This window comes from Varroa destructor, unplaced genomic scaffold (assembly GCF_002443255.2).
Source record: "Varroa destructor unplaced genomic scaffold, Vdes_3.0 BEIS01000001.1, whole genome shotgun sequence".
Taxonomy (NCBI): Eukaryota; Metazoa; Arthropoda; class Arachnida; order Mesostigmata; family Varroidae; genus Varroa; species Varroa destructor.
The window spans coordinates 3,957,765-3,978,320 of NW_019211454.1; the positions used below are offsets into that span (position 1 = coordinate 3,957,765).

Consider the following 20,556-nt stretch of genomic DNA (forward strand, 5'->3'; position numbering starts at 1 on the left):
ACAAGCATTTTATAATTTTTATATAGGAAGAAACATTCAGTAGTCTGAAGAAGGATCTAAAAATTATTTACCTTGTTTTAAGTTGTTACTCTTAGTACGTCGGTGATTGTACTGAATAGGCAATGACTCGCTATAGAAAGGTTGAAATGAAAAAACACCAGTTAAGCTTGATGATGAGGCATATGGTGTTGTCGTCGGTGGTAGGTCGATGATTGATGTAAAGGGTGACTGGCTTAATGTGACACGAAGTTCGTTGCTCATCAGCGATCTCTCGGATCGAACTAGTGCAAGACCGTCGCTAACTCTTGGTCGATGACTTATGCGAATGTATGGGACACATTAACAGTCTCAAGGTTAAGCAGAACGTGGGCAGGCAAGAATCTATTGCAGCTCAGGGATGTGGATGCAACCATTTGCCGGTAGCTGTCCTTATCGTCGAATAGAGAATCGAAAAACTAGGGGAGTTGATATGGCTGGTAGATGTCTGGTGTTAGAATGGCGAATGTTCTGTTGGATTCATGATACCGGCAAAATAATTCAAGAAGGTACAACAAGTAGGGGCGGGGTGACCCCTGAGGCGTTTCATACGCTGCCTAGTGTATGAATCTATATATGCGTATCTGCCGAGAAAAATACAACGTATTGATAAAAAAACTGTGAGCTTAGAGAGTTTATAGGTAGCACATAGGACAACTCGAATTTATTGCATCAATCAATGGCGATCATAATATCGCAATAAAACGCTACAACGAATCAGCCATATGAAACATCCTGTTATCTAAGGCGTCCACCATTGTGCATTGATACAGTTGTTTTTATGCTAAAATAGAAACATGTAAAGTAGAAACATGCAAAATGATCAAAATTATCCAGGTTTGAATAAGTTCCCGTAACCCGTCAATAAATGTTTGAGTAAAAGGAAAAGCGACGAATATAGTCTTAATCGTTTTACCTGCTCGATACTTTGAGAAGTCACATTGATTTCTCCCTTTGATTATGATGGATTTTCAAAAAAATACCATAACAACGGTACTAGGGCCTGTACAGGATGGGACAGATGAAAATTAGCGATGGAAAAATGATAAGATAAATGACTGTTAATTTATTTAGAATTTGAATCGTTTATGCAGAACCTAAATCGCTGCATCCTTGACACTGAGACGGTCATGACCGACCGGACAGCTTGCCAAGCAGGAGGTGCATATGGAATAGCAGAATCTGATGGCAGCGTCCTTAATGTGATCTTAAACTGATGACGTTAAAAAGAAGCTGATACGCTGGACAAGCGGCGAAACTCGAAACCAACACAAAAAAAACGCAAATACAGGAAAGAGACTAGTGTAAGTTTAAACGAGGACTGAAAACGAGCGCTCATGTACACTCTACCAAGAGAAAAGGAGGATTTCACATAGTAATAGGTAGTAACAAAATAATACTCAAGGAAATATATCTAGTTAAACTGTTTTTAAAAAAAAACACTACACACACTGCGGTATAATCCTAAAGTGCTTCGAAATTACTGCATTAAAGATGACCTTTAAAGATGAAGGAACAGAAAGCAATAGCCTCGTACAGAGCATAATTCGTAAAACATATGTGTATAGATTACCAATATTATTCTTGTCATTTTTTGATCATACGATGCTCCACGCAGATGCTCAATATAGGTCAAACGTTAGCATAGGCAGATGCATATAGACAACATGGTTTTTTTTGCTGTGGCCAGGTCGGTTCAAACGAAGCCGGTTAGGGCGATTTTTTTTGCATGACACTCGATACAGCCCTGGCGTTTGAAGAGCCCGTTAATTACGTGCTTAGGAATATGAACAGAAGGATTTCCTATGGCTATAGTTTGTCAAAACAGAATTTACACTTGGCGTAATCTTGTTCTCTTGCCTGAGTTAATATGAAATAGTACAATTTCTTGAGGCAATGTGGTACCACCATGTGGGGGTATGCCATAGAAGCGACACCTGAGAGTTTCAACTAAGGGAGAAGTTTGGACACCCGTAATACAAGGTTTTTCATTTTTCCCTACAATCTTGCAGAGGTTAGAAAAATTCTTATAGGCGGTTCTCCAACTCAAATGAGGTTAACTGCTTCCCGTTGGAAGTCAGGATTAAAAATACTTATAGGAGACACAATTTTTGCTCGGATACATGAAGCAAAATTGTCACTTATTTACTGTAAAGTTCCTAATTGCGTTTATTGCCTGCCGTTGTTGGCTTGTAACAACAATACAGATAGGGAAAGTTACAGGGTACAGTTAAGTGGAGTCAGATATGAATAGTCAGCGCGAAGCATGCGTTGGAACTGGATGGGTATATTTATTATCCTAGGTGTTTTTAGATAGAACCGGGCGGATGTTGTGGATGTAAGTTTAGTCAGCAATGACAACCACTGGCTTACATGTAATAATGTTAAAACGCATTATTGCGGCTCCTAAATAAGCCGTGCTTAGTCGGATCTTGTTTTTTACCATTTAGATATACTAATTACGAAGAAGTGTCATTACCTGGACTATACGAGGTAAAGCAAAAGCTCGTTTAGCGCCTGGACAAATGACTATTGACAGGTAAAGAGCTTTTATTTCTCATTTGTTCAAATAGCAGGATGTAGGCAGACGATTGCAATGAAGGGCAGATTAAACTGTGCGACACGTTTGTAACAAGGGCATCCCAATATCATAATAATAATGCCCATAATATAATGTTTTAGTTACAATATACAGAATAAAAATTACAGTAACATATGTTGAAAGTGCTACTGCCCAGCCTTTAGCTGCCTTATCCAACTAACCGGATTTTGCTTATAATAAATCTTGAATATGTTACATATGTTTATGTACCTTTACAGCACACTACTTTCGATCCCTCCACATTCGGATAACCATAATCGTCGATTTTTTGTTCTTTTGCTCTGGACACAGCGCGTTGTTGAACATGTCACATGTAGCATATAGAACTGTGCTGGATTGAGCGATTCTGGACGAGAAACGTGAACACATGGTTTGTATTTACAAGCTGTGGGATTTATTTTAAACCTGAGAAAGTCCAGCAGCCTATTATACAACAAATGCCAAGAATCACTCTGCGATCGTCGTTTAGAGTCTAGGCCTACTATTTTTCCATTGTATCATAGTCCATATGAACAACGATAACAGACCATGTTCTTGAGATCAGATGCGGAAAAGAAGAAGTACCGAGCACCGCATATAATCGACAGGCCAGCACTTGTCGCCATCTTAGCATTTCTTTCTTAACGCTTCACATGATGTGCCTTATCCAACACTGATTGAAGTCAGTAGTGTTATACTGTACATGGTACAACTGAAACACTTCGTGCTGGTGGTTTAATTTGACTACTGTGTGCAACCGCAGATCTTATAGAGCGACTATTTCAACACGGTGTTGATCTGTATTGGAAGATAAACAAACGCGAGGTAAATATAGATTCAAAACTCCGGAAACACGTCACGGTCGAAGTAGTCAACCTATACAGTACGCAACAAGTCATCGAATCCATTTGCGATGTCTTAACAGTACTATAGTCACAATGGCTACCCACAAAGAAAGCAATATTCTAGTGTATCAGGTTTTTATTGAAGACATCGGGCATATACACGCAGAGCTTCCTTTGTGCTAAATATTTTCTAGAAATTTTTGCGGCGTATAATGGGAACATTGGGCTTGAATATGTATCGGTCGAGATTGTTTTATGGCTTAGTAGAGGATGTTCTTGAATCGGCGATCTGATGGAATGATAAAATGCTGTAAATTGACACAATTGTGTTTCTTATGAAACAAACAGTTTTTACTTAATCTTAAAAGGGCAGCTGAATCAGCCAGGAATTAATGCTTGGGTGGCTATTTCGTATAAAGTAACGGTCTTGTTTTTTCCCCATCTTTCTTCCCACTGAATGTATAAATAGTGAGAGTCGTGAATTGGGCATGGCCGACATTCTTCTCTGTTGTTTTTATAATTTTATTAATCAATAACAAATTTAAATGAGTGGTAAATGTTGCATTTTAGACATATAATTATGTTATGATATTGTCACATATTAATATAGGAATATAGAAATCGTGTGACAAATGTATTACACAGTTAAATTCGTTTTTTATTGCAATAATTTCAATAACTTCTGCCAATTTAGTTGAAGACTCTTCAATTATCAAGAGATCTTTTCTTATATTATCGAGACATTTGTTTAATCCTGTAAATTGATTTGCAGTTGTATAATTTGTATTATATTTATTATATAATTATATAATTTTTTACACATTATACTCGTTGATACAAGTTGCGGCTTCAATCGTAAGTGGCATTTCGCGGCAGTTGGATTTATTATAAAAAAAAAAAATGCGTAAGATCTAATATTAATTATTTCTTTTCTTAAAAGTTATATCTATTCTTTTGAATCTTGTAGTTTATAAATGAGCCGTGTTAAACAATTAAGCAACTCCAGCTATGGTATTCCAATGTTATGTCGTATGCATTTTAACACTGAACGTAGTAAATTCTATTTAATCAAGAGCACGTATCGAAATAGATTTTAACGAAAAGCTAACGTCGTTATATTTGCAAATATGTCTCTGGATGTCGAAGTTCATCTAGGAGGATCATTGCAGGATAATAAGTAGCACCTGCAAATGTGTTCACATAAGTATATTTTACTTTCCCCACTCAACTACCCATAATCCCAAGGACATCAACAAAAACGTCTAAGACAAATGTTCAGGAAAATGCACTAGTGCATTAGTATAGTTAGGACTTGACCTAAAAACCTTATGATGTGACAAAAAAAACGTTTTCCTTTCAATAGGAATATATTCGGGTATATGCAGTGAATCAATTTAACTGAATTTTAAATTCATTCTTCCCTAGTGCAATTCACTTATTGATGGATTAATTTCGGGTTGTACACAGTGAAGCTATGCGAACGAAAATTTCGAAAGCATAACAAGATTTTCCAACAGAATCATAGGTTCACCTCCTCTGCAACTGTTTGTTCTGTGTAATGCGAGTCCGTATGATAAACAAAAACGAAACCCCTACAGCTTAAATATACCATTCAAGTTAAGTCAGACATAGTTGTATATTATTTCTACTATTACTATAATCCACCAATTTTTCCGCACGTTGGGAAATCATTCTTTCATTATACTCGCATTTGAAGATTTAAAACTGAGTATGGGATTAACACCATTACGCTCTCTATACATAAGGTATATAAACATGCCAGCAAAAATCCACGGATATTAATCCTTTGGAAGGATTATCAATGCTCAAAAGTTTCCATCCGATGTAAGTGAAAAATTCGGGCAATTTATTTGGGCGCAAATTAATAATCAACACTACCATTCTGGCAATGGATCGATCCTCTACGTGGTTGATAAACCTTGTGGTCAGCCACATAGAAAGTGGCAGTTATGAAGACACACCGAATCAAAGATCTGTATTCGCATCTATGCAATTTAACAAACATAGATCGACATAGTGTGTATATAAGTATCATGAGCATGTTCAGGCCACGTGGTAACGGTAACAGCAGTGCATATATTCGTGTAAATACTATTAGGGGGCCTTGGCGGGATGAGGGTCTAGCTGAATAGAGAACCAATACTAGGTAAAGTGTTCTGAGGTATATTTTCACGTAATACGAAAGACACACTGTTAAACTGAAAATCAAACATCTGAGAATGAGAGTTCTTATATATGCTGGTCTGGATAGACCTACTAGTAAAATGACTAGGTAGGTTGTCGCCTCCGACCCTTTACGTTTGCGCATCTGCTGAAATAGTTCTTCCAGATATTCGGAAAAACCCGTTCTACCCAACAGTTCGGGAACCAGAATGAATCGTCCTAATAGTGGACAAATTACTGCCCGATCGTGGTATCTAGCTAGAGAAACGTACAATTCGCACACGATCTGTTCTCTTTTTCATCAGTCGTTTACATTTCGATATCCGCAAGGTTCTGGGAAATGCTGAACTTCGCTTACAGTCATCGATGTAATGTTCGAATCATTCTGAATGTACCGTGCGATCATGTGCAGGCGACAACCTTTAGTAAGTTACAGGATAACGCATTACATACAGATTGATCAGACTTAGATGAGCCGCAAAACTTAGTTAAACATCATAAGGATCGGGATAATTCAGGGTGATGGCCTTCCAGACGCTGGGTAGAATTAGGCCTCAACCATACAGTCTGTTACAGATGGCTTAAAGGAATATAGAAACGGTCTCAGGAAAGCCGTGTGCCAGTCAGTCACGTTTGCACTAAGCACAAGGAGAGAGTGGAAAACGGGATGCGCTTCCTTCTTACATAATCTACGTGTTTATAGGCATATTCTATGTACACGTGAATTACGTGGGAGGAAGGCGGATTTTCGTTCCTAGTCTTTTTTGCTCACTAACACAGTTGTCAAGAAGAGAGTAGAAACCGTTATTACATAATATAAAATGGAAGACCTGTTCATAGCTATACGTAGTCTGTGATTTCGCTACTTGATTTGCTTAGGGTTCCGAGACAACATTAGCTTCGTCCTAATATTTCAAGCAAAAACGTTCGGACAATTGTTGTTCGCTTCATTATTCTACGTTGGCCGAAGATATGAAAATATAGATTACTAAAACGTTACTTTTGTTTAGGAATTTGTCACAATTTGTGTTTCTAAGCTTTCGACGGCTGACAATTATTTTGACTAGACTACTAAAGAAGCTACCTACTACTACTCAAATTCTGAAGTTTGATCATTAGAATAGGAAAATGACTAACTTTCAAAAATGAAAGATCGATCTCAAATTTAGAGAGGGTCCGGGAGCTTGGTTAACAGTTTTTTCCTTTGGCAATTAGTAAGCTAACAAGGAATCTTCCATAATGATAGCTACAAGCTGGCCAGTTCTCGTCAATTAACTGAGTGTCTAATAATAGGCGACCGCTTAGTATATTGATACGTTTAATATTTCACATTATAATTCGCTAGCGCTTTGTTTCATGTCGCAATAAAGGCTCTGCTCTTTATTGAACGGCCATACCTTTTAACGAAGAAAACTGAGCCATGTCTGTGGCACCCTGACCTCCGTAACGAGTTCAAGAAGTAGATCTGGCAGCGCTGGAGTCTCTTCAGATCCATTCTGGCAATTTTTTGAATAAAAACACAACCCCCAAAGGCTATTTATAGACCTCAGTCAATTCATACTAGCTCTAACTATTAGCTATGAGCCATATCATAATAGAGACCGCGTAGAGAGATAGGACATTAAACAGCACCAAATGGTACCCACTGTGTTGCGAACATGCAATTCTTTTAATTCATGTAGAGTTTGGAATCGTTTCTTAAGATTTAAGGCTTCCGTTATGCTGCTGTTTCTGTTACAAAGGCCAACTCTAAAAGATGTATGATGATTAATATTAGCTAGTGCGCCGGCAAACTTTAAGACGAGCGAAGTCGAAGTAATAAAGTCATGGTTACCGTTTTTTTTTAATTGCATAGCCTACCCTCTTCGTAATGAGTCAATAGAGTGCTTTCGTTGTAAACAGATACTTATCAAGAAAACAACAATATAGAAAGTGTTTGGGTGAGGCACAATCGTTGATACCTTCGTGTTCGCTTTGCAGCGATGTGACAAACTGCCTGATTCAGGTGTTCCCCATACATACGGAGACATCAAGTTTTAGTTTGACTGAACAAAAGAAGTAAATGTTTATGGTTACCAAATCAATTCAAGCAGTGCGAGACTTCTTCTTTGAACTAGCAATATACATATATCGCCGACAGCCTTTCCTTGATAAAGCTGAACGACAGTAATATGCGCTATTATGGCGTAAATATGAAATCTAATGTATGGCTTTAGTCGAAGTCGACACAGCTTTTCGCTATAAACAAGTTCAGTATTGAAACTTAGCTGTTGCTTCCAGTTAATTAATTGCGCTTCATCATTACCGCGCTAATGGTAGCTCATGACGTTTATAAGAACTTTATCAAGTAGCTTAATATATCGAATCTCAAAATGTATAAGAATATCACGATTTTATTCTGCTATAACATGATTAATATTTTTTTCTCCATTCTATATATTTTTATAATATATAGGTATTCTTTCTTTTGAGGCACCTTTAGTAGCTTCTGTATGCGGTGCTTTTGCCTGTATAGGTTGACATAAAAAATAACCTTTTCTTCAGCAGGTTTAATCATGGTGAGGCTATGTGCAGACTACGTGTACAGCTCAAAGAGTAACGCAACAGTAGAACACGCGGTTCGATAGCTAAACCGGGAACTGAAAACACCTATTTGTACAAATCTGAGAACTACTAGGTTTTCACAATTAAGGGCTTTCATGAGCTCAGGAGACGCAGCGCCTACATGGCTCCGACAAGTACTTTCACGTAGAAAAAAGCAAAGGCTAAACTAAAGAAGACAGGCGAAAAAAAATATTTACAACCAGCAACAAACTCAATTGAGCGTTGGACTAACAATCAGCGAAATTAATGAGTTGACCTCAGAACGTTGACGGGTATGAAGCCCTTTCTGTGCTCTGATCTGTAGCTGTTAATGCAAACAAGGTGGCTTCCATTAGTATAGTGTGATCAGCGTCCCATAGAGGAGTATTAAAAAATCTTTTAAATTAATTAAGTTATTAATAGGTGAAGCGGTGCTATTTATTGCTGTCTCCTAGCGTACAATGGGCAAAATGAAAAATAATCTGATACACTTCGAGGTTCACATTCAGATATCAAGTACTGAAACGGTCTGACAACTTGTTGGAGACCGTCTATTGGTTCAGCTTTTTGATATTATTGGATCACTAACTGCTATGTATAAGGAACAACTTTAGTTCTTTTAATAATGTCATTTCCTATTTTACAAGGACAAAGTGCACCTTTCATATGTGACTATACTCGATTTGCTTCAAGTGAGCTCTCCACGAAAAACCTTTATTTCCTCCATGATATCACAGATTTGAATGCTGTCCAGTCGTATTGTACAGGGGACTTTATTACTTTTCTTGATTTTATTTTAGTAATTTAGAAGTATTTTAATTTATATTATCTGTTGCATAATGTGGCATCCATGTTGGGTAGACCGTCGGATATACAATAACACGGTTCCCTTTGGTCTTTGATTAAAACTGACTGACTATTTACGTTAAGTACTTATAAATTAAATAATCATGTCAGCACACTGGGTAGCTTGCGTAACTAGCGTGAATGCTACTACATTTCTCATGCGCAATATCTGTGTTCGAAACGGTCCTGATCAAGCTGTGGACTCTAGACTCTTTTAACGGTAGCGGGACGTTGAAAAACTTCTACAGAGGGTAAAAAATGTAATTGTTCCTTTCCTTACTGTAGCAAAACTGAGAAATGCCCTTTAAACTTTTTACTTTCACACGAAGTTTCTGAAGGAAAAGTATCGCACTAATAAGTTTAGAAAACGTCTAATATATATTTATAAAATGTGGCATTAATTACATTCTCTGAAAAATGGTGCATGGTTTCGTTTCTTGCTTCAAAAAATTCGACGGTTTTGTAGCAAAAAATGTTCAAATCAATAAATGAAGAGTGGTCTTCGTCTATTTCTTGAACGTGTTGAACCTTAAACATTTATCCTGTTTGACGTAATATTTAAATCTACAAAAATTCTATACCAGTTAACGACGAATGGGGACAAAGGCTTCTTACAGTGAGAACTAAAAAAAGGCTCAAAGAACACTCTAATAACCCGCTATCCAAGGCACTGACAAACCTCAAATTCAAAGAAGTTAAAATTAAGGCCTGCTAGACTAAAATCAAACATGCAGTAGTCGTTGGAATTATAGCCCTTGTACCGTTGTGTACACATGTAGGTTCATTTTGAAACAGGTATTTGCCGTTTGAACACGTCGTGGTCCACAGGACCTGCTAATGTGTTTACTTAACGTCAAAATCACGCCATCACGTGGCTACTATTTTAAACTAAGGCTACTTCAAATGACCCCCGCATTTAGCCAACAGTTTCCTGGAATGGCAACGACTAGGTACAACGGCTTGCCTTCGAAAATTTCCAAATATTTTGTACCTGAAAATTTTCACAAAAAAACGTAGTTATAATGGGCACTTGCAATCATATCCGCAGTTTTATAAATAACTTTAAATAAAGCGTAGCATAGCATAGTAGTGTACGGCTAGATATAAACGTGAAGCACAAGACAACCGATGGACAGAATCGTCGCGCTGAACGGCAATCTATTATTTTTTATCCGCCTATTATTGCCAGTCTTCGGCTGCTATGGGATGGAACGATGCAAATGACGGCATCGTTAACCCTTTTGCTGGCTCAACCCTATGAGCAATGGTAATCGCAAGATGGCAAAAACTCCCTGTCTGATATCTAATGCGACAACTGTTGCAGCCGATATAGTCCGCAAAATAGTTCTAAAATAAATGTTTAATGAAAACCTATATGCGAATTTTTCGAGGAGAGCGAGTCGACGACTCTCACGATGTACATGGCAAATATGGTGTGTGTTGAATATCTTGTAAACATACTGTGGGTTGCCACTCGTATCGAGTATTATAGTATATTCTAACAGCCAGTCGCCCTGCCTTCAGTGCATGGGCTGTTTTTATGCATGCTCTAATTCAGCAGCAGCCACAAACACGAAGACTGATACGAGGTGTTTTTATCCAGTACTGCCAGCGCACCCCCAACGCCATCTGGATTTAGAGGGAGATCTGTGAGCTGTGACGTAACGGTCCGCAGAACCTCTTGTACTCCGGTGTTTTTGAGGTAGGAACATCGATTGTTTGTAACTGTAAAATAAGCCAGTTTTAGAATTTACAATGTTAATCTCATTATCCTTTCAGAAGTAAAACACATTTTTATCAGACTTGTGATGACATTTCAATCATACTATTAGGAATTATATTCCCGAAGTTAATCTTGGTTGCCGTTTTGTCAAGAATAAACAAACCTCTACCACATTTGCCGATGACTACTGTGGGGTGTCTGGCTAAAAGATTTTACCTCTTTTCAGTTTTAGCCAATAGCGTTGACGTAGTTATCCGGTCACTCGCAAAACGTGCAACCAGGGGACATCAAACTTGATCACATAGGTAACACGCAAGGGCGATTTAATTAATTATTTAATCGAAGGATTTAACGGGACTTATGTAATAGAAGTTAAATTGTGGTAACATAGATAAGGATATCGATATGGCAAAAAGGTAAATAGACAGGGCTCGTCCCTGAAGATAATAGTCATGTTAATTAAGACGAAAACAACAATCCTTTATAGTTTCATTGGATTCGTGTCTTATCGTACTTGCGACATCGTCTTAAGCTACTAGTCGTCGTATTATAATCCTGTTGATTTTGCAGCAGTGATTTAAGGTTATGAAGGTCTCGAGTTCATAAGTGAACGTTTAAGCAGCGGTCGTATTAAGGTTAAAGACGGTCCCTACAGGCATTATCATCATTATGGAAACTTTTGAGTCATCAAATTATTGTGATTTTTATAAATTCTATTCTACATTTATTCACCTTATACTTTGAACATATGTACAAAAACGGTATAAAAATTCTGCTAGAATAGAATAACTTAAATCAGACCGTTTTTATGCTAGACACGTTTAGGCCACTGCTAAAAATTAACTATTATTTTTACCTGTTGTGTATAATAATTCGTTGCCCTACAGAACCATATCTTCAGGATGCAAATCAAGTTGAACTAATTCAAAGGGTTTAAACGAATTTTAAAAGACATCTGGAAAAATACTGCTTCAAGTGGGTCTTTGCACGTCGGAAACATTAACAAAAAGCTGTTCCGAGAATACTGATTACGTTTGAAGTACAATATTTCGCATTAAACCACAAAACGTGACCTGTTTTCGTCGATGGTAACTTTATTTAACACATTTTAATAGTCTCACTTCCATGCTGTAACTCTAATCATGACGCTTTCTTTCATAATTGATTCTCGACTGCCCATACTAAGAAAGATCCTGATACCAGCGCTGTTTTAGTATACCTTCAAGGACTGCACTTTATACATCACCCTCCTTATAATGCGCTGTGTTTATCGGAATATCTCATTCTTTAGTTTTTACAACACCCTTTTAAATTTATTAGGGTTCTGATCTTAAGTATCGGCTGCCCAAATTTAGAGCAACCTTGTGCATGCGCTTGAAGCATTAACGAGAGAAAATTTACCTGGTGTTGTCATCGTTAAAAAACGCCTTAATGTCCTAAGATATTGCTTCATTTTTCTTATTCTTTGCAACGTTTTTTAGGAGTACGTCACTGAGCAACCTATTGTTCTGGCCCTTCAGGAATGCAGACATAAGTGAGTTGTAACAGATCAAAGATCGGTCATAACGGCCAACATGGTAAATCGATTGGTGGCCGATGGGCAAACTTTTTTTGAACTTCTAAGTTTTTGCATAGATTAAAAAAGAGAGGAAAATGCCATAGGTAGGATGAAATAATAGATACATTTTGTCGGCGATCTGCTACAGTTTGTGGTTTTGAGAGATCATATCGGATATAAACAAGCTTACTTGTCAAATTTCCAAGAGTAATTAGAGTTGTACTTTATCGTACACATCAGGAAGACTGTCTCTGAATTGTCGAAAGGACTTCTGCGCATGGAACATATTGAGATAAAATATTGAAAAAGCTAAAGAGCCCTTTGCACGTCATAATATAATAAAACAGACGAATAAGAAAAAGATATATTTTAGGTTCTGCTTGAAAATTCAACGGTTTCGCAACGTTTTAACACAACACGTGTGTGTGTGTGTGTATATATATATATATATATATATATGTCAGATTTGTATACAATTTATTAGCTGTTTACACGCAATATGACCAACAGCTACACTAACTGATGATATGAATAAAAACATATACACATGGTGTGTCACCTGAATAAGCTTATAGCATTTCAAAAGCCTACATTTAAAATTTTTTTTGTCACAAGACAAGATTAGCTTCTCAGAGTGACGAAAAAGTACGAAAACTGCTTGCTTAGTAATTCATCAAGAGAATTGACACACACTTTTCATATAAACAGCTTGATTCACCTCAGGGCGACTTAACGATAGCGCGTGAATCGGGAACAGGGCCCCCCAAAAGACCTGTCAATAACGAGACCTGCGTAACTTCCCACAGGATAAACTTGACCTAGATACAAGAGTATTGCACCGGCATGGTACTATTCGAAAACATTTCTCGCCCGAAACCTTTTACTGGCTCAAGACCAATGGTTACTCTTTTTGTTTAAAGTAACTAGCCGCCCTTTCCGGGACCTGCATCGCCTGCATGCATTCCAACGTGGTGCAGTGCTAACGTGTTTTTTTACCGTTATTAAATTTACGGACACGCGGTGGTCTAGGCTCGAAACCATGTATTTATTTATTCAAACATATATTTAGTGATAAAATGCATTATTTCCATAAACAATTTCTGTTTTAATTGCTATTTAAGAGCTAAAATCTTAACTGTGCTACGATTATGCAAGCACATATAATATTGCGCCACTATTAAAGCAAAACGTGATGTTACGCTATATATTATAATTTTCATATCGTATCACCGCCTATTTCCTGCACATAGGATAACACCATATTATCATCGTATAACGATAATATCCTGATATAACCAACCTAATTTCTAAAACACTGAAGATTCGAAATTATAGACGCATGCGAGTCTATGTAATTTTGTGCCCGTTGATTTGACAATTACTATTTATTTAGGTTTTGTACACAACGGTTCCTAGCAATATTCCTTAACCCATTTACGACAGTGAATAAAATATAAGAAAAATCGGATTTCGAGTGTATGTATATGTATCATCTGGAAAAATTATAGTGTATTTTGGTTTTCTTTTTAAGTTTAAATTTCAAAGGTAGATTCATTAAACGAGCAATTAGAAACGGGTCATATCAATACAAACGATATGGAGTTTATTTGCCATTTATTATTAACTATTATCACTATGCAACTAACTATGCAACCTATTATTAGGAAAACTCTATTGCTCAACGACTCAAAAATTATACACGAAAGTCTCAAGGAGTCATAATAGTTTGTGGTCACACAATTTTAGCGGTTGAAATATAAAAGCTGGGCAACAAATTAATGTTTAAAGTTACCCTCATTACTTAGCTCTGAGTCACTTGTCGGTACCTATAAGTTCGTTCATGGACCGGTCTTGTAATTTCGTTCATTTCGAGTCGTTTCACATGTTTATATCGTGGAAACACTTAAAATGTGAATTCGGTATTTTTAATAGTTCGTTTCAATGAACGTTCACATACATACATGTATATATATACATATCTCGGGTCGCTGCTTCAGGTGCCACAAATAACACATATTGCACACTTTACAGTTAGCTTTAATCTTCGAATTATTTACATTTTATAATAATCTCGCCATTAGAGTTTCTAGCAAAAAAAACAATGAATATCCTACTAGAATATGCTTTCCTCATCTGTAGTTGAATGTACAAGTATTATCTTAATAAAAGGTCTCAACGATATCCTTTATTTCTGTTAAAAAAAACCTGTTTCAAAGTGCATCGTTATCGTTCTAAGATTAAAACGATTTTATGACAAATGGTAAAAATAAATAAAATAATAAATGGTAAATAAGTACACACTTTTTTTATTACTATTTAACTAAAGCTAATGGAATGCTACCTTTGAAGATGAGTGTTATATTTTTCTTCTCACCAGAATTGTGTTAAATTGGCGTCGTTCGCGTGTTCAATAATTTTAACTATCGCTTTCAATAAATGCAATTAATTAATCGGTACTCAAAATAATAACAATATTTTTCATCTTGCAGGAAGCAATCCTATAAAAGTATATTAGGTTGACAGAAGCAAATTTGGGAGATTTTGTAACGTTATAGCTTCTGAATTGCGCGCCGCTGGCAGCTAACGGAATTTGGCTTATACTTCAATCTCCTAGAAACTTGTGAACGGAGAATGAGAATGGATTTGAGAATGAAAAGAGGAAGAAACGAGTTCAGAACGAAAAACATCTAAGCCTTGACAATCAACTGGTCAAATGTTTGTTCTTTAAAGCCCACGTGCAATTTGCAGATCTTTAATTAACAAAAATCGCGTGGAGTAAACGGTCTATAAACGAAGCATAATAAGGGACCAGGTACCGCCCTAGAAAGCACTCGATTTTGGTAGCGGTATCCGCTAAAATTAGACATAAGGTGATGATGTTCGCAATGAGCAATAAAAACATCTGTTGCTATGAAATGCCCATCTAAGAGGAAGCAATGAAGGTATTTCGTTATTTCAAGTTTTTTAAGAGACTCGAGGACCCATAAGGGCACGACAATCGAAAGCATGCAGTCTCGTTACGACAATGCCACAGCTGATCGCCATGCCTCAGTTTCTTTCTGGATTAAGCAAAAGAATATCCAACTTGGGCTTAAACCAGTTTATACTGCTGATCCAAGTCCGTGTGGTTACAAGACTTTCCATGTCCTAAAAAGAGCAATTGGTCGGCAAGCATATCCGATGATCGATTTGATTTTGTAAAGAGCCATATACTGGAATTTATCTGGAATCCACCAGGTCGCTAAGACAAGTGCAGAAAAAGCACCTCTAGTACATATCAAAACATCGTCATTCTAGTTCAAAAGCTATTCAATCTTAAGGTTTCCTAGATTCGCTTGTACCCTTTGCTTTAGCAAAAGTAAACATCTATTGGGAAAATTTCATTTTATGTTTTCAGCTTCTAACTGAGGAAACAACTTGGCGTAAACAATAAATTAGTTTGAAATCTTTTAAAATACATGTGCCATTTATATATGCTCTAATCGCAGACGTCCATTTGTGCACTTCTTGCGCTTTGAACACACAGCAGGTGAGCTGCTAGTTTGCAACCTCATCTGTGGGTAAAATTTTAAAGACGCGGCTCATCTTAGACGCTGTTAATCTCTGGCTATTCAGGGCCGCTGTCTGTTACATTCTTAATTCTTCTAGCCTGGTCCTTTCTCTTTACATTTTAGTCTGCTCTCTTTTCGGCGATTTTTTTCCAGCGTTGCCCTTGTCGATAGGCAGTGACCAAGAAGCCCAAAAAAAATACAGGAGTGCAATTATGCGAAGAGAAAGTAAACTAGAGACACACACAGGAAGACACTAGTTCACCCACAAGACACAACAGAATTTTCCAACATCACAATGGTACAGCAAAGATAAACACCTTGTTAGTTCTGTCTACACCTTTTAAAATAAACACCCATTCAGCACAACACCGAGTTGCTTGCTCAGACTAACACGCGGACAAACAACGAACGAAAAGCTAGAAACAGTGTGAATCAAGACGAAGGAAGAGTGAGCACAAAAGCTATCAACTAGCTAGGTAGGAACTAGGTAGTACTCCCCATAGGCAGTAGGTATGCTGTGGAAATGGGCTGGTGATGAAGAATAGGCCAAAGGTAAAGAAGACAATAAACGAACCGCTAAGATTTTTAACGCTTGGCTATAGGCTGCCCATGTAAGTATCGCATAGACTTTACCGGCCAACTGCGCCTACCGAAGAGAGACTATAGAGGCAGGCCGGGGAAGAGGCAGCTGGCCTAACGATTTTGATACGAGGTGTTTCCTGAGAGCTTTGTTGGTGATGCGGTACAACATGAGTGCACCATCATGTGCCATCTCCGCATCGTACCATCGATAGTAAACACATCCTAGTTCAAAAACAACTGAGCAGGCTATTAACTTCGCAGACATGATCATATATTTTCTTTTAGCAAGTTCAGGGCAAATGCATTGGGTAGACCAGAACACACAGTTGCGTTATTCGGTGCTATTGAACCTTTACTCACTGTACCCTGCAGCTTGTGTCCTTAGGCTTTGATTCAGAAGTTAGCTTAATATTACTTCGAACCAGAGCTTACATGGAACGCTAGTAGTATCATGTTACTTCACCAGTCCATCTTCCCGCTGGATAGGCAAGATGGCAGCCAGAATATACGAATACGGCATGCATAACAAGAAGATTTACTGAAGGCACAGCTAAGTGGTATACAAGAAGACATGGGCAACTGGCATTCAGTCTGACTCAGATACTCAGATTCCAATAGTATGGGGTGTGTAAATTTATTTATATAGTACTTAAGAAAAAGGAATCCAGAAGTTTTATGGTGCACTGATACGATGGAGGGGTAAGCTTTTGGCTTTTTTTCTGATTCCTTTCTTCTTCTCTGCTTCGGTTGTCTCCCCTATCAAAGTTTACCACGCGGTAGATGCATCTTTCTCGTTAAGCTTCGATTAGTCTGAAAGGAGCGGTTTCAGTGGATAACAAACAAATCAGATCACTTAAGAGGCCGTGGCTTCAAATGACTGACGATGAGTCCTTCACTACCTAGGTCGATTATGCGAGCTGTGCATAAAGCGTTTCCGCCCTTAGCTGCTTCCAAAAAAATTCATTTGTTTGTCAGGTTCTCCTCCTAGCTCAACGCGCTGAGTCCCACGCAAGGTCTTATTCCTTGCTCTTTTACTGAACCCGACTCTATAGCAGCGCCTTGCTTACGCAGCTGTTCAATCGCTACCAACCTCTGTAGCCTGATACAACCGAGTCGCCTCCTCTTCTCCAACACTTTTCTGGCCGTTGCGACCTCAACTGCCATATGTGTTCCACAGCTGGAAACACGATGAAGATTGTTACTATGGGAAATTAACACATAGATATGACGATTGACGGAAACCAGTAACTGAGTTTTACACATTCCAGAAGTTAGCAATGAGAACTTTACGTAACATTGTTAGCACTTTTTTCTACCGTTGTCTCAATGCGCCCCATGTTACTGTTGCCCTACTGTGCGAAGCATTACAACGCACGTCTTCTAGTGCAAATGACTGGTCGATCACGACAAGTATGAACGCAATACTATTGATTATAAACTCAACACATCATTCATCATTGTCTAATTACTAGGTGATTGTACGTTGCTACCATTGGTACTACTGTCGAATATTATTGTCCTTTCCTGCGGTAAGCTCCAGTCATTGACGGTAATTCGAAACACCACATAAGCCCCCACCGGCTGCAGCTATTTCGGACTCGCGCATCATCACAACACCAAAATCAACACAATACCCAGTGGTCGAAATCGTTCCATGTCTCTGCGTGATTGTGCACGTCGTCTGCTATTCTTCACTGCTCTGTTACATGGTGCTCTGTTCTTTCTCCTGAGTTCTGCTCGAATTGAACAAGCAACGGCTGATCGCTGCGCCGTTCATTCATTCACCAGATCGTGGTACCACAACAGAGCGACCGAACGGCTGGGCCGCTGACCGGCTGTTGTGGTACCACGTGAAAGCACTGTAGCAGACGACATCGAATTCATCGCTGACACTGTCGGAGGAAGGGGCAAAGAAAGGCAGGTAGGAGAGGGCCCATTGGAGAGAGGGGAACACTTGACAGCTCACGCAGAATGCCGGAGTTTGTTCTGCAGCTGATGATGGTAATGCTGCCTGTGTGCGACCAATGACACATGCTGTTTTTATTTTTCTTTTTTTTTTTTATTTTAGTGCTGGTTTGGGCTAGTTATGGGTTGATTCTAGTGTTAAACCGCTTCCAATATATAGTCGACCGCTCATCAATACATACATATAAAGTTCACGCTACAGTTCCATTTAGTTTGTATATCTGTACCTTATCGCCGCAGCTGTTAGAGACTGCGTCTAATACGATTACTACTATTACTACTTAGAATGTTCTGGTTCTTGGAGAGCGTATATGGACCATGTAGGCTTGATTGGGTCCGAGTGTAGTGGGGCTCATTTTGTGGGCAGCAAACACTCTCCAAGCTGCACCGAACAGGAAGTCGCACTCAGATGTGTCGTTTGCTCGTTCAAGTGTTTGCAAGCGTTGTAACGGCCGGAAACTATATTATTCTTGAACTTACCAATTAAATCCATCTATGGTTAGTTTTTTTGCTAGTAATGGTAAATTATATTATGAAAGCAAATCTACGCATACTATTTAATTTCAGTTATACACAGATATGGGATTATCCTGCATTACGATAGTGGATTATTGCGTATTTCACGTTCCGTCTGTTCGATCCGGAAACAGTCGAAGCCGATAGTCTCGTTTGTTCTTATCCGGGTCGGATATCCTGACGGTTGAACAGATAGCAGAAAGATGATGGCGTCGTTAGGCTTCGACTGGCCCTTACTTGCTCCTCTGGAAAGTGGGTCATTTGACCTCTTTTCCCCAAATATGGAGCTTTCCCCTCGGTGGTCTCGCCAAGTGGCTGGCTAGGCCTCGCCGCAAGGACTCCACTCCTTTAGCCTTCTTTCCGGGGTCGAAAATCTGTTTCGCTCTTCCAAGCAACTTCCAGCGGCGGCCATCTTCTTTCCGCTGTTGTAGCGGACAAACAATATCCGAACATTCCATCCATTCAGCCAACGTGGGCCCGCCAGTCCGCGTGCGTTCAACCAATCACTACCACTCGCCCCTTCTTTCATCTCGCGATCTGCCCGCGTTGCGTGTCCTTACACTGACACTGCGCGCGGTTGCCACTGTTGTTACGAGCGCAACTACGGCCACGTAGCGTCCCTCTGTTATAGAAGTTTTAGTATACCCATAAGCTATTACTACTCAAGATGAGACAGGTGCGATCACACGTTCACTTTAATCATAGACATATTGCTTCCCTTTTCCCTTTCGATGAAATCTGTTCTAAACCCTTATTCTTGCCATAGTTACTTACGGGCTTACTGAAACACTGCAGGTAGACAGCGACACTGATCCGCCAGTTTGTGAGGGGTCGTTTAAAGCTTTGGCGAGGCAATGGCAGAACGGGCTGGGTCGTGTTTGATATCCGCAAGAACAACAGCGGCCATCGCCGCTGTGATCATCTCCTGCCGGCAAATCGTGCAGGGTCACGCTGGAGCCCACTTTGCGGACGGTTGCGTCTTCAAAGACAACAGCAGAAATAGCAGCAACAACTGTTATGACTATAAAGATTATGACGATAATTATCCTGGTGATGATGCTTATTGCGCAGTAACGATGTGTGAGTGGCAGCAATAAGCCGCGATAGCGAAATACGTTAACCAGTCGCAACCATTATTGATTCGCCTAGATTCTTTTTTTCAAGCGTTGTTGACATTACAAGCTCCTACGACTCCTACCATCGACTTCTTCAATGTGCTAGTACGCCTACAGACTACATTTACAAACACACATGCATATATATAAGGAACATGAGGGTTGTGTGAGAATATTAGTAGCACGTATAGTGTATATTACTGGTAACGAAAGAAGAGTGGTAAAGGTAGCCAACAAGCGACAGGCACATTCGAAAAGCCAGAGCACGCGATAACGGCACACAATCGACTGACTTCCTTTCCGCTTTATTAACTGCCTTTAAAAACGGTCGCGAGGACCACGGCAGCGATAACGAGTAGACAATCATGATCAGTATCAGTTAAGCTGTCGTCATCATCGTTTTTGTCGCCGTTGTTATTGGTCTCGGCCGCTGCTGTAGATGCTGACGCATATGGGAGAGGCAAAAATGGA

The 20,556-nt window shown here is 38.9% G+C and overlaps 1 protein-coding gene and 1 long non-coding RNA gene across 14 annotated transcripts; one reads left to right on the plus strand and one right to left on the minus strand.

Annotated features, from left to right (window-relative positions):
• The first annotated feature begins 3,308 nt into the window (after positions 1 to 3,308).
• LOC147758147 (uncharacterized) lies at positions 3,309 to 12,416 on the plus strand. 4 transcript variants are annotated; one of them, XR_015318820.1, is made up of 4 exons: positions 3,309 to 3,442; positions 10,600 to 11,103; positions 11,686 to 11,886; positions 12,280 to 12,416. It is a non-coding gene; the product is annotated as an uncharacterized LOC147758147 (long non-coding RNA). The 4 variants fall into 4 exon arrangements; XR_015318822.1 differs by having other exon boundaries at positions 10,600 to 10,777; XR_015318821.1 differs by lacking the exon at positions 11,686 to 11,886 and having other exon boundaries at positions 10,600 to 10,777; positions 12,280 to 12,408.
• LOC111250531 (uncharacterized) lies at positions 9,431 to 20,452 on the minus strand. 10 transcript variants are annotated; one of them, XR_015318816.1, is made up of 5 exons: positions 18,124 to 19,725; positions 17,580 to 17,666; positions 11,015 to 17,299; positions 10,537 to 10,800; positions 9,431 to 10,066 (listed from the first exon to the last, which is right to left on the minus strand). XR_015318816.1 is itself a non-coding variant. In XM_086977061.1 (4 exons), the coding sequence occupies exons 1-3, from the start codon at positions 20,450 to 20,452 to the stop codon at positions 10,671 to 10,673; spliced, it is 501 nt and encodes a 166-aa protein (XP_086833187.1). In that variant the 3' UTR covers positions 9,431 to 10,066; positions 10,537 to 10,670. The 10 variants fall into 10 exon arrangements, 3 of the variants coding, with proteins under 3 accessions (XP_086833187.1, XP_086833188.1, XP_086833189.1); XR_002673420.2 differs by having other exon boundaries at positions 17,980 to 19,725; XR_015318814.1 differs by having other exon boundaries at positions 17,959 to 19,725.
• Positions 20,453 to 20,556: the final 104 nt, after the last annotated feature.

Excerpts from the sequence above, each read along its gene's own strand:
- LOC111250531 (XM_086977061.1), bottom strand. The coding sequence starts at position 20,452 with ATGATTGTCTACTCGTTATCGCTGCCGTGGTCCTCGCGACCGTTTTTA. Across the intron at positions 19,950-20,286 it reads CCACTCTTCTTTCGTTACCA|ACGCAACCGTCCGCAAAGTG; the intron begins GTAATATACACT and ends TTGTCTTTGAAG. Across the intron at positions 10,801-19,744 it reads TGCAGTGTTTCAGTAAGCCC|TTACAAACAATCGATGTTCC; the intron begins GTAAGTAACTAT and ends CTTATTTTACAG.